The sequence below is a fragment of the Archocentrus centrarchus genome, unplaced genomic scaffold, assembly GCF_007364275.1.
Source record: "Archocentrus centrarchus isolate MPI-CPG fArcCen1 unplaced genomic scaffold, fArcCen1 scaffold_55_ctg1, whole genome shotgun sequence".
Lineage (NCBI taxonomy): Eukaryota > Metazoa > Chordata > Actinopteri > Cichliformes > Cichlidae > Archocentrus > Archocentrus centrarchus.
In genome coordinates this window covers 1,639,461-1,655,228 of record NW_022060277.1, presented here as the reverse complement: position 1 = coordinate 1,655,228, position 15,768 = coordinate 1,639,461, and the positions used below count along the sequence as shown (strand labels likewise).

At 44.1% G+C, this 15,768-nt stretch overlaps 2 protein-coding genes across 3 annotated transcripts in view; one reads left to right on the top strand and one right to left on the bottom strand.

The window, feature by feature from the left end:
- The first annotated feature begins 762 nt into the window (after positions 1-762).
- LOC115777518 (uncharacterized) lies at positions 763-6,524 on the top strand. Of its 2 annotated transcripts, XM_030725441.1 has the most exons (5): positions 763-887; positions 2,210-2,339; positions 3,329-3,415; positions 3,687-4,197; positions 5,103-6,524. In XM_030725441.1, exons 3-5 carry the CDS (start codon positions 3,401-3,403, stop codon positions 5,447-5,449), a joined length of 873 nt encoding a protein of 290 aa, XP_030581301.1. In that variant the 5' UTR covers positions 763-887; positions 2,210-2,339; positions 3,329-3,400; the 3' UTR covers positions 5,450-6,524. The 2 variants fall into 2 exon arrangements, with proteins under 2 accessions (XP_030581301.1, XP_030581303.1); XM_030725443.1 differs by lacking the exon at positions 3,329-3,415.
- A 3,793-nt stretch (positions 6,525-10,317) lies between these two features.
- tk2 (thymidine kinase 2) overlaps positions 10,318-15,768 on the bottom strand; it is a 7,391-nt gene continuing 1,940 nt past the window's right edge. Inside the window, exons 6-11 of the mRNA XM_030725446.1 lie at positions 15,744-15,768; positions 15,276-15,364; positions 14,523-14,602; positions 14,123-14,203; positions 12,711-12,844; positions 10,318-10,428 (exon numbers count right to left, since the gene is read on the bottom strand). The exon at positions 15,744-15,768 is cut by the window's right edge and continues 49 nt beyond it. Coding sequence (XP_030581306.1) covers positions 12,758-12,844; positions 14,123-14,203; positions 14,523-14,602; positions 15,276-15,364; positions 15,744-15,768 — 362 coding nt within the window. The 3' untranslated portion in view covers positions 10,318-10,428; positions 12,711-12,757. The remainder of the gene's footprint in view (positions 10,429-12,710; positions 12,845-14,122; positions 14,204-14,522; positions 14,603-15,275; positions 15,365-15,743) is intronic.

The following is a 15,768-nucleotide window of genomic DNA, read 5'->3' as shown; positions in this document are numbered from 1 at the left end:
TCTTTACTAACAGGCGAATTGTGTTTGTTTTATGCATCTCTTTCAGACATTTACAGGGCCATTTGTTTACTGTCTTGGGCCAGTTTTCAGCAACTCTACCATACAGTCCGTCCTGGCCTCTATTGGCTATGTGCCTCATCCTGACCCCAAACAATGTTAAGAACCACAATGACAGCAGGTCCTGTAGACATTAAGCCACAAGGAATGTTCACAGCTCCAGCATCTAGCTTGTCTCTTTGTTAGGACAAACACACTCTGGGGCTCAGGAGGTAGAGCGGGGCGTCTACCAACCGGAAGGTCGGTGGATTGATCCCCAGCTACTCCAGGCTGCATGTCAAAGTATTCTTGGGCAAGATACCGAAACCTGAGTTGCCCCCAGTGCATCCGTGTGAGTGGGTGCCAATGTTAGACGAGCACTTATATACATATATAGGTAGGCAAAGCATTTAAAAAATAACCTCAGGACATTTTTATTCTTAGTTTTGGTGATAAAAGGACTATAACCATCCAAAACAAAGCAGCCTGTAAAAGTGGAAATAAGTTTCATAGGATTAGAGAAGGCTTTTATTACGAGGTGCAAACCCGAGTTCAGATTTGAACTGCAGATCAGAACAGATTTCTGGGAGCTCAAAGACAGTTTGGCTAATTAAGAGGTCAAAAACTCACCTGTCAATCTAGCTTTGTCATTTGTGGGCCGCAGCATTTGTTGTGCTCTTCTCATCACTTGTCTCTTGGATTATCTTTCCTGTGTGATGCATTACAGTGAGTACAAGCTCAGCGAGGATGCTAATCCGGACAGAGCGATGCTTATTGGTTTCGAGCTGCTGTTGGCCAGGGTGGAATGCTACCACTTCCTGGAACTCCAGGAGGATCAGCTAGGACCACAGGTATGATCAGAAATAATCCAACCATGTTTCCACCGCATTGTTAGCTATGTATTAACCTCATCAATTATGCTCACTATTATATCACATAGCTCTTTTTTAAGACACTAGGATAAATCAGCAAGCCTGACCTAGGGCAGTGGTCTGCTAATCAGAAGGTCAGGTCCTCCAGTCCTGGCTCTTTATACAGTAATAATACAGAGAAAACCCAACAGTCCAAACGACCCCCTATGAGCAGCACTTGGTGACAGTGGGAAGGAAAAAACTCCCTTAACAGGAAGAAACCTGCAGCAGAACCAGGCTCAGGGAGGGGGGGTCATCTGCTGAGGGGGGAGAGACAGAGATTAATAATAACTAATGATTAAATGCGGAGTGGAGTATAAACAGTCAAAGAGGTGAATGAAAAGAAACAGTGCATCATGGGAAACACCCCACACACACACTCACACACAGCAGACTAGCCCTATAGCAGCATAACTAAGGGAGGGTTCAAGGTCACCTGATCCAGCCCTAACTATAAGCTTGATCAAAAAGCAAAGTTTTAAGCCTGATCTTAAAAATAGAGAGGGTGTCTGTCTCCTGAATCCAACTAAGAAGATCATTGTAACCTTCACTAATGCTGGTTTCTGTACTGTGATGAATTCTGAAACCTGACTGAAACTCTTCAAATAAACCGTTCCTCTGCAGATGATCAGTTAGCTGTTTTACAACTACTCTTTCAAGAGTCTTTGAGAGAAAAGGAAGGTTGGAGATTGGCCTATAATTAGCTAAGACAGCTGGGTCAGTGATGGCTTTTTAAGTAGAGGTTTAATTACAGCCACCTTGAAGGTCTGTGGTACACAGCCAACTAATAAGACTGATTGATCATTTTTAGATTGAAGCATCAATAATTGGAAAGACTTCTTTGAACAGTCTAGTAGGAATGGGATCTAACAAACATGTTGCTGGTTTGGAGGAAGTAACTATTGAAGTTAACTCTGAAAGATCAACTGGAGCAAAAGAGTCTAAAAACAAATACCAGCAGTGCTGAAAGCAGCCGAACATGAAGAATAATCTTTGAGATGGTTATGAATAATTTTTTCTCTAATGTCTAAAGATTTTTGTCATGGTCCTGGACTGGTGGTTTATTGTTTTGGAGTTCTGTTTGGGTTGTAATTTTTAGGTTGTGTTTAATAGTTTAGTCTTCTCAGTTTGTTCTTCTCTCTCTCAGAGTGGCTCACTGCTAATATGTCTTTGGAGATGAATGGCAGCGTTCATGTCAGAGTTCATAGCAGCGTGGTTTCATTTCATGACTTCCATGTGACAGTTATTGTCTTACAATGCAGAGGTGGCTGGAGGTTCTTCAGAGACGAGTTCCAACCTATAAAAGTGCCTGAATGCAGGGAAAACCAGACAGCAACCAGCACAAACAGAAGATGAGGAGGAAAGAAGACGAACGAGTTGGATAAAAAAGAGGTAGGCTGGATGGAGATGGAGAAGAAATAAAATGAAAACATGGTAGCAAGCAGCCACTACAGAGAAACGAATATCATCTTCCTGTGTTTGAGCTTTCTGCCTGCCTCATATTTGAACCTAAACCTCAACCTGTTCCTAGAACTGACCAACTATTCTTGGGACAAACAGCTCACAGTTAAACAAGTGAAAACAACACTGGAGAGACAGGGTTACCATACACACTATTTTATACATGCTTTAAAACAAGTGTTCTATTCTATTCTAATTATGAGTTTAAAATAGCCATGTAGATAATATTGTATATAAACAACTATTAACTAACAATATGCATATGATTTTGTTGTTGTCTAACAATGAAATTAAAAAGATAAACTAAGATTTAATCAGTTCACTTCATTTATGAATGAAGGCTGCTGAGGAGTGTTTACAAAAATCAGGATAAACCTCACGTATGTAAAGCCTGCTTCCAGTAGTCAAACTTATGGAAGTTCAGTTCAATTTTATTTTATTATAAAGCACCAAATCACAACAGTCACCTCAAGGCGCTTTGTATTGTGGGTAAAGACCCTACAGTAATACAGAGAAACCCAACAGTCCAAATGACCCCCGATGAGCAGCACTTGGGTGACAGTGGGAAGGAAAAACTCCTGTTTAAGTCTCCTGAATCCAAGCTGGAAGCTGGTTCCACAGAAGAGGCGCCTGAAAGCTGAAGGCTCTGCCTCCCATTCTACTCTTAAGTATCCTAGGAACCACAAGTAGCCAGCAGTCTGAGAGCGAAGTGCTCTGTTGGGGTGATATGATACTATGAGGTCTTTGAGATAAGATGGAGCCTGATTATTCAGACCTTGTATGTGAGGAGAAGGATTTTAAATTCTATTGTAGATTTAACAGGGAGCCAATGAAGAGAAGCCAATATGGGAGAAATCTGCTCTCTCTTTCTAGTCCCTGTCAGTACTTCCCATAGATTCTCCGTCCTCTACTCTTACCAGAGGCGGCATTCCTGTCATAGTGATGCAGGCTGCAGCTGGACAGCGGCATCAAGGATGAGTGGATGATCCATAATGGTGAAGGGAGAGGCAAGTATTGACTGTAAAAATAAGATCTCAGATACAAGTAGCAGAAATGAGCTGTAGTGTTTCTGGGCTCAGCCATCCAGGAGGGGCCTCCTCAGAGTAGAGCTGCAGCTTCTCAGGTGGTTCAGACATTTTGCTGACACACAGAAGCACTTAGTGCATAAAGTTGTATGAATGTGTATGTGGCTTGTAGTGTATGGACTACACCCAGGTTAGCAAACATATTGAGCATTAACAAGCCAGCCTGTATTAAATCAGATGTTTATTTTTGCAGGTACTGTACTTTGACACCAGGCTTGTAGTGGACCCCCCGTCTAAGTCTCAACATTACCACCTCTGCAGTGTAGACCAGTCTATTATGGAGATGCAGAGGACCTACCCTGACCTGGCCATCAGGGGCCGCCCCCTGCTTCCAGACAAGCCTCACAAGGCACACAGCAGCACGAGTAACAGTAAAGTTGTTTGCACCACTGACCTCCCTAAGAGAGACTGCCTTAAAAATCCCAAAGCTGCTGCGGCAGCAACCACCCTCAGCAGGAATGATGACAGCAAGACTAAAGAAACCTATGATAACATCAGGAGCAGCAGACATTGTGAGGACAGCAACAGTGGAGACAGTGTTAGCTGCAGCTTTAACAGCTCTGATAGAAGCAGAGCTGAGGATGGGCTCAGTGGCCCTCAGGCCATTTCCCTGCACCTCACACTCAGAGCTGGATCCAAAGAGCAGAAGCCTGGAGAGCCTCAGCCCACAGAGGAGCCTTTGGCCCGGGCACAGCAGAACACTGGTAAAACACACACACACCACACAACACACAGTTTCCATCATAAAGAACATTCAGGTAACGTTCACTGATGTAACTGAGGAGTTTCTGCTAATGGGGAATTGCTCTTGCTCCCCAGTAAGGACTCAGATCCCAACAACAGTTTATCTCCCCACATCCTGACATTAGTGTGCCTGAGCAGGCACTGATGAGTGGATAAAACTGGTCACTTGTGACTGCAGTGTCACGATGAGCAGAGCCCTGACACATTAGTAGGTATACAGCACAGGACGTCGGTAAAGTGTGTGGCGCTCTGGACACCATGCTCATGTTTATGTCCCGCAGCGAGAGGTGGCAAAAGTTACTGACATTCTGTACTTAAGTAGAAGTACAGATACTTGTGTTAAAGAAAGAATCTAGTAAAATTTGAAGTACTGATTCAACTTTTTTAGTCAAGTAAAGTAAAAAAGTACAGGTTCTACAATGTACTCCAAGTGAGAAAGTAAAAGTAGCTCTTTGGAGGACGTTTCTACCTGCTATTTTTGTGTAAAGCTAACTGAACCTGCTATATTAATGTAGTAATATAAATAATAATACATGAGAATAGAAACATTATTCCAATCTACATTTTTGTTCTAATGAATGCACTCAGCTTGACTCTGTGATGTAGGACACAAACTGTGAAAGGGAATTTCAAAAACTATTTCCTGTTACACTGTAGAGGGTCTCAGACCTGCTGTGCAAACATCTCCAAACTTGAAGTGCACGAGGAGTCCTTTATATATGTCTGTTTTTAATTTGAAAAACATCTAAAGATGTACTTTGCTCTAAGGGTTCCCAAACGTGAGGCTGTTTTTGCTTCTGGAATAAACTTGTTGCTGAAGAACTAAAACATCGAGCATGTGACTGAAACACACTGATTTTCACAGAGCCCAGAAACGAGAGTCAGCTCGAGTCCGAGTTTTCCACCCAGAGCTCCGTGGATGAGGAGCAGGAGCTGAGAGAGCTGGCAGAGAGGATGGGACAACTCTGCGTAGAGGAAACAAACATGAGGCAACAGGAAAGAAGGAGACGACACAAACAAAGACAGGAGGAAAAAAGCACGAAAATCAAGTGCAGAGAGAGAGAGAAAGAAGAAAAACCTCAGGAAGCAAGTGCTGGAAAAAGGTCCACAACTCGGGTCATGGTGATGGTGCGAGCACCCAGACCGCCACAGTGTGATCCAGCAGGGGTGAGCGAGCAGCAGCCCAAGCCTGCGGCAGCCGTACGCTGCTGACAGACTGCCAGGAATGTCAGGATTGCCGGGAATGTCAGGACTGCCGAGAATATCAGGATTGCCGGGAATGTCAGGATTGCCGGGAATGTCAGGACTGTCAGACAGATGGCAGCAGTCAGCAGGAAGCAGAAGCTGCTGGATGTGAGGATGCTGGTCCAGCAGAGGACGAGCATAGCTTTGTTATAGTTGGACAATGTAGATGTTGATATTTTCAGGCTCACCTTTAAACATCCTGCTTTTCCAGCTGCATAAAGTAACAACAGGACACACAGTGATGGGAATCCTGCTGCTTCCCAGTACTTTAGAAACACTGCAGATAGATTTTTAATTAGCCAAATGACTGTTTTTGTTTTTTTTATTGCAGCTAATTTTGGCTGTCGATTTGCCACCAGGACCTGAATCTGAGGCCTTTTCTTGGCACCAGATGTCCTTTTAACTGTTACACTGTGCCTTTTATATATGAATATGAATTTTCTCCCTCAGCTTAGAAACAGGAATGTGTTCAGTGTCCATTTGCTTAGACTTTCTGTATTAAATCAGTTATAATGCAGCAGACTCCATTGTGATGATGTTTTATTCACATGCTGGAAGAATCTGAATCATTATAAAACTAACTTATTTGCCACAAGGGGGCACCACAGTAGGATGCCCTTCCTGGGGGATTTGTGTCTTCAGCGGAATTGAACCAGTAACCTTTTGCTTGGTAAGTGAGTATGTTAACCACTGCATCATTGAAGACACTCTCAAAATCAGAATAGTTATGAAAGTTATTTTTGTGTGAACATGTTCATGTTCTCCTTACAAAGCTGTTGGGATGAATCCAGATGTTTGTAACTCTTCAGTTCCAGTTGAGCAGGAGCGCTCCGAAGCCGAAAATAAGGCTGAGATGGAAGCTGAGCTACTTGGTGGATCATCCCAGTGTGCTCTCATAAAGGAGGGACTCCATAATGTGAATGCTCCTCATGAGCAGCACGGTTCAGTTCAGATACTGACTGGGGTCTGGGTCATGGCTATACACTTTTGGTATGCTATTAAACTGCCATATAATGTCACCCATGCTAAGCTTATCAATAAATAATCATGCTTTATTAAAAAGATGAGACCTCATCACAGGACTCTCATTTACTCTGAGCAGTGCGTTTCCTCTATATTTACCAGTGCTGATGCCTGTGAAGAAAACTGACAGCATGCAGATTCATTCACTATTATTACATGAATCCAGCCTTGAGATGTACTAGTTAAACTTAACTAAGCCTAAGTCAGAGCATATAGATTAACCCTCGTTAGGACGAGTAACAAACCGCCAGATGAACGCAGACTAGAAAAAGTCTAAGTGTGAAAAATAGTTTTTCACCACACAGTTGAAGACAGCTTTGGTTTATTCACTCCTTAATTTTGATGCACAGAATTTTTTCACTTCCACTTATCCTGTTCAGGGTCGCGGGGGGCTGGAGCCTATCCCAGCTGACACAGGTCGAGAGGCAGGGTACACCTGTACAGGTCACCAGCCTGTCACAGGGCCAACACAGAGAAACAGATAACATCCATACTCACATTCACACCTGTGGGCAACCTAACCCCAATAAGTGCAGGTCTTTGGACTGTGGGAGGAAGCCCACGCAGATACTGGAAGAACATGCGAACTCCACACAGAGAGAGATGCAAAGCTAAAACATGTATATTAAATATATTCCATATTTAATCGCCTCTCGTCCACCTGAATTGCTGCACTGTTCAGCCATGGGCACATCTCAGACTTTTTATCTGATTTAGTGCTCAGTTCAGATAAAATCATTATAGTGGGTGATTTTAACATCCATGTAGATGCTGAGAATGACAGCCTCAACACTGCATTTATCTATTGTTAGATTCAGTTGGCTTCTCTCAAAATGTAAAGGAGCCCACCCACCACTTTAATCATACTCTGGATCTTGTCCTAACATATGGCATAGAAACTGAAGACCTAACAGTATTCCCTGAAAGCCCCCTCCTGTCTGATCATTTCTTAGTAACATTTACATTTACTTTAATGGATTACACAGCAGTGGGGAATAAGTTTTATTACAGTAGAAGTCTTTCTGAAAGTGCTGTAACTAAGTTTAAGGATCTAATTCCTTCATTATTATGCTCTTCAGTGCCAACACAGTACAGAGCAGCTACCTAAACTCTGCTCCCAGTGAGGTCGATTATCTCGTCAATAGTTTTACATCCTCACTGCGTATAACTTTGGATACTGTGGCTCCTCTGAAAAGGAAAGCTTCAAATCAGAAGTGCCTGACTCCGTGGTATAATTCACAAAAGCACAGCTTAAAGCAGATAACCCGAAAGCTGGAGAGGGAATGGTGTCTCACTAAATTAGAAGATGCTCATTTAGCCTGGAAAAAGAGTTTGTTGCTCTATAAAAAAGCCCTCCATAAAGCTAGGACATCTTACTATTCATCATTAATTGAAGAAAATAAGAACAACCCCAGGTTTGTTTTCAGCACTGTAGCCAGGCTGACAAAGAGTCAGAGCTCTGTAGAGCAGAGTATTCCTTTCACGTTAACTAGTAGTGACTTCATGGATTTCTTTACAAATAAAATTTTAGACATTAGAGAAAAAATTATTCATAACCATCTCAAAGATTATTCTTCATGTTCGGCTGCTTTCAGCACTGCTGGTATTTGTTAGACTCTTTGGCTCCAGTTGATCTTTCAGAGTTAACTTCAATAGTTACTTCCTCCAAACCAGCAACATGTTTGTTAGATCCCATTCCTACTAGACTGTTCAAAGAAGTCTTTCCAATTATTGATGCTTCCATCTTAAAAATGATCAATCAGTCTTTATTAGTTGGCTGTGTACCACAGACCTTCAAGGTGGCTGTAATTAAACCTCTACTTAAAAAGCCATCACTGACCCAGCTGTCTTAGCTAATTATAGGCCAATCTCCAACCTTCCTTTTCTCTCAAAGACTCTTGAAAGAGTAGTTGTAAAACAGCTAACTGATCATCTGCAGAGGAACGGTTTATTTGAAGAGTTTCAGTCAGGTTTCAGAATTCATCACAGTACAGAAACAGCATTAGTGAAGGTTACAAATGATCTTCTTACAGCCTCTGACAGTGGACTCATCTCTGTTCTTGTCCTGTTGGACCTCAGTGCAGCTTTTGATACTGTTGACCATAACATTTTATTACAGAGATTAGAGCATACTATAGGTATTAAAGGTACTGCACTGCAGTGGTTTGAATCATATTATCTCATAGACTCCAATTTGTTCATGTAAATGGGGAGTCTTCTTCACACACTAAGGTTAATTATGGAGTTCCACAGGGTTCTGTGCTAGGACCAATTTTATTTACATTATACATGCTTCCCTTAGGCAGTATTATTAGAAAGCACTGCATCAATTTTCATTGTTATGCAGATGATACTCAGCTTTACCTATCAATGAAGCCAGATGACACACATCAATTAGTTAAGCTGCAGGAATGTCTTAAAGACATTAAGGCCTGGATGACCTCTAATTTCCTGGTCGTTTTGACTGTTGGGTTTTCTCTGTATTATTGTAGGGTCTTTACCCACAATACAAAGCGCCTTGAGGCGACTGGTGTGATTTGGTGCTATATAAATAAAATTGAATTGAACTGAATCTGGCTAATCCTGGTCTGCCACTGCAGCATATTTATTATTTCAGGGAGCTTTTAGGACAGCCTGATAATAATGAATTACAATAGTCCAGCCTAGAAGTAATAAATGCATGAATGAGCTTTTCAGCATCAGTCTGAGTTGTTTTTAGCTCGCTGTCCTGGACCACAGGAGTCCCCTTTCAGCAAAACTGTGGTTCCAAATCTGCTGCCAGAGATCAGACACACAAACATTTTAGGGACTTCAAGCATCCGTCATTATGTCAGCTGGAGCTGCACTCCTGAGGCCACGCTCTGAGCCCAACTACACCTTTGCCCCAAACCATTTGAAGGATGAGCTCAGGCAGCTTTCTAAGGCTACTTCAGGCAGCGATCACCTTTCTGCATCTGCTTGGGCTGGAAATGATTTTTCCAAAAACACGTGTTCAACCAGCTGTTATGGGACTATGATATAGAGTTCATTCAGTTCAATTTATTTATATAGCACCAAATCACAACAGTCGCCTCAAGGCACTCTGTATTGTAGGTAAAGACCCTACAATAATACAGAGAAAACCCAACAGTCAAAACGACCCCCTATAAGCAGCACTTGGTGACAGTGGGAAGGAAAAACTCCCTTTAACAGGAAGAAACCTCCAGCAGAACCAGGCTCAGGGAGGGGGGGTCATCTGCTGAGGGGGGGGGGGGGGGGGGGGGGGGGCAGAGATTAATAACAATGAATGATTAAATGCAGAGTGGAGTATAAATGAACAAAGGCAGTCCTTCATATTTGTTTAATGTGTGGGCTGAAAGACATATCCTGATCAAATATGACTTCAAGATTCCTCACACTGTTACTGGAGGCCCATAATAAAACTTAGTGTGACCCAATGATACAAAGTCATAGCCCGGTATCCTCCTGAACATCCAGCTGAGAAATCCTGAGTCAAGAGCTGCATCCGTCCAATGGGCCACGATGGCGGTAACCTCCAGCGAGCCTCGATCATCCTTCACCCTCAGTGTCACAAGTTCATTAACACTCGATGGGAACATCCATCTGTACATCCACTCACTCGTGGGAGGTCATAAAATTCATTTCATAAAATTCCATATTATGATTGGCTCAGTCAGCCAATCAAATGCACCTTTATTGAGTTAGCAGAGCAGAGACGGGACAAAGGCAGAGGAATGATCTGCAGTGAACAGCAGGCCGCCCGGCTGCCCTGCAGCTTTCAGGGCCTGAAGTGACTCACACAAGAGAAGCAATTCTTTCCCACAGGACTGCAGAATTTATTAGTTATTCATACAATACCAGGAGTCACAGTTCCTTCAGTAAAATAATATTTCAGTCCATTCAGGACAGTCTTGGTCCGCTCCCTGCAAAAAAAGAGAAAGAACTAAATCCTCATATAAATGCAGAGTGTGTGTCTGCAGCTGGGGGTGGGGGGGTCATTCCAGGGCAAAGATATGCTGCTTCATAAGAACTGAAACATTTCAGATCCCTGCGATCAAAAAAAGGATTTCAAGGGATGAAGGTTGGACCGAAGCTGTAAACAAACCCAGCAAACCTGTGGTTCCAAATCTGCTGCCAGAGAACAGACACACAAACACTTTAGGGACTTCAAGCATCCGTCATTATGTCAGCTGGAGCTGCACTCCTGAGCCCACGCTCTGAGCCCAACTACACCTTTGCCCCAAACCATTTGAAGGATGAGCTCAGGCAGCTTCAAACAGCCCACCTTCATCCCTCACAGTTTCTGAGAAAATGAAAGCGGAGGGACCTGAGACTTAGCATGATTCCCGTTAAGGAACGGTAGCTTTCCCACAGCACTGATTTCAGGCTAATCTGTAACTGTCAGGTGGGAAGTTTTTTGATTTGATGAGCTGAGATGGACGGCCCACAGCTGTTCCTGACAGTCTTCAGATCCCTTCCTCTGAAGGGGTCTGAAGACTGGACTCCGAGGACGTCACCTGAGGCTCTGCAGGCCTTTCCTGCAGCCACCTTCAGCTTCCCAGCTCTTTACCTGGAGCAGCTCTTGTGTTGTTTTGGGTCACTGAAGTCTGATGGCTTCTGTAGCATGTGGCTCAATGTGAGCAGACAGTGTGTCACAGCTTCATCATCATCATCACGATGCATGCCCGTGCCCTAATGCTGCCTCCGCCATCTTCTGCAGGTAGTGGGGTATGCTTTCAGCTTAGTCTAATCTGACCTTCCTGCTCTCGAGCGCGCTCAGTGGTTGTTGTAAAGCTTCGTGATTGGACACTTTGGCTGCTCCATCCTCAGCACTGTGGGTCAGGTGTAGTGAAGTGGGTTTTTGTAACCATGGAAACGATTGTGTTGCCGTCCTCTTTCAGGTCTCTTGGTGTGGCTGAGCTGCTCGGTGCACTCATCCTCTGTACCTGTGACGCTGATGTTTCTCTAACAGCTGTATTTGTGCCTCATGTTTAAAACGACATTAAAAGTACAGTGAAAAGCTACAAAGTACAAATCCAGTACTCTGACTCCCCTTCAGATATTATGGCTGCTTCATTTGTCACAGACAACAAGGTGTGCACCGATGGCTGTAAGTTCGTGCACATCGTTTGAAAAACCCTCGAATTAAAGCTGAACTTCAATCCCACTGTGCAGGTGTGCTTTGTTCAGAACATCAGTGTAAGTATCTGAACCACAGAACAGCCTGAAAGAACATTTATTTGTTCCTTTCTGAGCATTTTCTGCAGTACAGGTGAGTACATCAATCTAATGCCGTGTTTCCATGAGTACCTACTCAGCGCCGCTCAACTCGACTCGGCACGGTTTGTAGGGATTTCCATTAGTACCTGGTACTTCTTTAGTACTCACTCAGCCAAGCGCTCCAAAAAATGTGATGCAGAAGAACAGCATGCCACTGATTGGCCAGGGAGTGTTGTCAGTAGTGGAGTCATGAGAGCGACTCCTTCACCAGAATCAGCGTGCCATTTTAAAACCCGACAGCAAGAAACTGGAGGCACAAAGCACAGGCTGAATGCCCAGACTGACAGTTTGCAGCATGAGAGCCATCTGAAACACACAGCATACATATTATAATTATAAGCCTATACTGCCGGGTGATCACCGCTCAAGCACCGTTACCTGCCCCTACCAGCCGTGAACAGAACAGCTGATTAACACCGAGCGCTGAGGCGGCTGATCAAAGGAACTTTGAGTTACCGTAATAACGCGACCGTTTGTTCTATCGGAAAAATTCAAACGGTTTCAGAAAGCCGAGAAACTGCACTTCACAACCAACATAGTGTTGTTATGGTAACTGTTGCCAGAAGTCCTCGAACGACGGCACTATTGAAGTACGCTGAGCTGATTATGACATGTTCAGGGGGTATAGGGTTATACTTAACGATAACCTTCATCCATTCATCCTTCATCCATGATGATGATGATGATATTAAACTGGCCTGCCTGCAATGCTATATTGACTCTACCCACATTGAGGTGATACTCAGATGAATTGGAAACAAAACAAGACCGTGGTGAGTCGACCCGCGCTGAGTAGGTACGAATGGAAACGTGGAAATATTGTTCCGGGAATATCTGCCATTAAACTGACTCTGGCCTTTATGAACAGGACTGGCTGAAGTCTTAGAGCTTTTTGGAACTCTTAAGGTTGCATAACTGTGCCCACCTGTGTCCGTGCAGGAATGTGTTTGTATCCAGTTGTGTGTTTGGGAATCAGGGGTAGCCAGCTGCTAGGATCTTGTCCCGGTTTTCTTCGTACTGGTGCAGCATCCTTTGCAGGCTGTGGTCAGCAGGAATCACCTGCCAACACAAGTGCATCTATTCTAAATATCAGAAACAGATCAGGGGCCCATTCGCTGCATTTAAAAGATCCCAGACAACTGGGTGATGAGTTTATCAGCTTATCGAGATAAGCCGAGTCGGCACCGGTGTGACTGGAGAAATGATGAATGGAGGGCGCCGAGTTTGAACTCCAGCAGTGCAGGAGTTTGTGGGCTGAGGAATGAAATGAGAGTCGCACTAAAGGTGCACATAACAGAGAGCTACATGGAGAACAGCAACAGCAGCGTGAACCTATTAATAAAAACAACTGTAATTTTTAGGAATATGAAACAACCCATAACACAGCAAACCTACGAGGAAAAACCAACACCTGATAAAACAGAGCTCATCGGCACCATGCTGAGTGGCACTCTTAACTACTAATAACTTTTTTCATTTTTTACTTTGGGGTGACAGCGCAGAAGCTAAAAAAGAGGAAATGTAACCATCAGACAGGATGTGAAGAGAGGAACTGTGGTAAGGTAAAGACCCTACAACAGGGATCCTCAACTCCAGGCCTCGTGGCCCGGTGTCCTGCAGGTTTTAGATGTGTCCCTGATCCAACACACCTGAATCAAATGGCTGAATGACCTCCTCAGTATGCAGTCAAGTTCTCCAGAGTCCTGCTAATGACTTCTGTATTTGACTCAGGTGTGTTGAAGCAGAGACACATCTATCATATCTTCTCAGGTTATTGGTGCATAGTGGATGTAGTGGAGCAGTGGGTAGGTGCTCGCCTTGCAGCCAGAGGGGTTGCAGGTTCGAGCCCCTGTCCCTGCGCTAAAGGTAGTGCCGGACTCTGGCTGCATGACCGCAGATGCTCGTCTCTGTATGAGTGATCTGGAACCATCATTTCGTTGTGTGCACAATGACAGTGAGTTGAATCCAATAACATTAAGATTCTTTTGATGCTCTGAAACATCAAAGTGTGACAAATGTGCAAAATAAAGTCACACACACTTTTTCACAGCACTGCATCACGAGCTGAAACTATCAGTCGATCAGACCTGGGGAGGGTGCACCCTGGGTCCATGCCTTGGCCTCTGTCATGTTTCTGAGTGTGGAAGGCTGCGCTGTCCTGTCGCTGTTCTCAGGTCTGCTCTGTCAGCAACAACGTTCAACGTTTGGAGTCAAAGTGACGTCCAAATGAATGAATGCTCAAGGGTTCCCAAAAAACAATGATGTGCTATTCACTTCATGTGTGATTGGTCTGCATGTATGCTGCATACACAGCATCACAGAGGAAATATGACTCACCAACACAGGAGCAGGGAGGGGGGAGGAGGTCCGCTGGATGAGCCACTCCTCATACAGCTGGTGAATGGACTCTAGGTACTCCTGGGGGGGGACAGACACACAGACACAGGTGGTGACATACTGACTGCTGTAACCACTCCTGATGTGTGTGGTGAGGTGTAAGTGCTGATGTCACTACACTGGGCTCACTGCCATCGGTTAGTGATTATGCAGTGAAGTCACAGGTGGATGGAGATGAGCGTGGGTGTCGTATCATTAGCCTCAGCCTCCTTAAAAAGGCCATGCTAAACCTTTTTCACCATGAGCAGGAAATGACTTCAGATTCAAGTGCAGTTTTCAGACGTCTGTAAACCTGATTCACTGTTTGTTTAATGAACTTTGACATTTGCTGTTTCCTCACCAGTGGAATGACTTTCTCCTCTTCTCTGCATCTCTGCTTTAACCTCTCATGGCAGGTCTGAGGAGACGTCTGCAGGTAAACTGCAGACAGGGAAAAATGTGTTACTGCTCCAGTAATTATTACATAATTTTACTGGCCAGCTGATCTGCATCACCAGGCTTCATAAATGAATATGCACAGCAGTGGAAACACACACAGTGAGACTGCCTAACAGAAGCACGAATGTCCCATCACAGAACCCTGTGGAGTTCCACGACTAAGTGTTGTGTGTGAGGAACATTCAGCTGAGGTTTATTTAAACAGCACCAAATCACAACAGCAGCCGGCCCAGGCAGCTTTACACTGTAAGACAAAGACACACAATAATACCATGGGAATCCTCCTTCCATCAGTCAGCTGGACTCTATCAGATCATTCGAAGCATTCCTTTCACATCAACAGTGTCTGAAGATCCTTAAAACCTTTATGATTCTGCAGTATGAGGAAGTCTAAATCCTGACTCACAGAGCTCGTTACAACAACTGTGGAGAGTTTCTGAACTCAAAGGAAGGTTGAAGTCTATAATTAGCCAAGACTGAGACAAGTCGGGGCTTTAGGGATGCATGATTGAGCCTTCGTGGAGCAGTCTTGCAGGGACTGCAGTGAAAATGTGCTTTAATGCTGATCTAACATGAACTACAAACACTGAATGCTCTTGTCACATTCACGATGTCTGTAAGCAGCTTTTGTTTGGGATTCTTCTTCTTTTCTCACCAATGAGATCAACAGGAATGGAGACGTTGGCTGTAATCCAATCAAACCACTCGCTGAGAACAGCGTAGTCCACCTCCGGCATTTTCCCACTGCAGGAGAAATGAAACATGGGATCAGCTAAACCTTTAACAAGTGCACACTTTACCACAGCGGATTCATCCTATCAGCATCAACTGAAACCCTGTTTCCAGTCTTTGTTCTGAGGGTGAGTGAATGCTCGGGTCTGAAAACGAGGCCTCGTTTCTCTGCTTTATCCGGGGGGGGGGGGGGGGGTTTCCATACGATCACAGAGATGTGCTTCAGAACTGAGACTGATGTTTAAAATGAGAGTGACCTTTAAGTAACAGTTGTTGTGTGTTTTTAGCTGCTGGCTGCTTCATGCTAACACTCGACTGCTACGATGCATGAATGAGAAGCACCTTCACACAACTGCAATAACAATCCACCCACTCTCCACACATCACGTACCTCCTGAAGAGGTTCTCCACAAAGA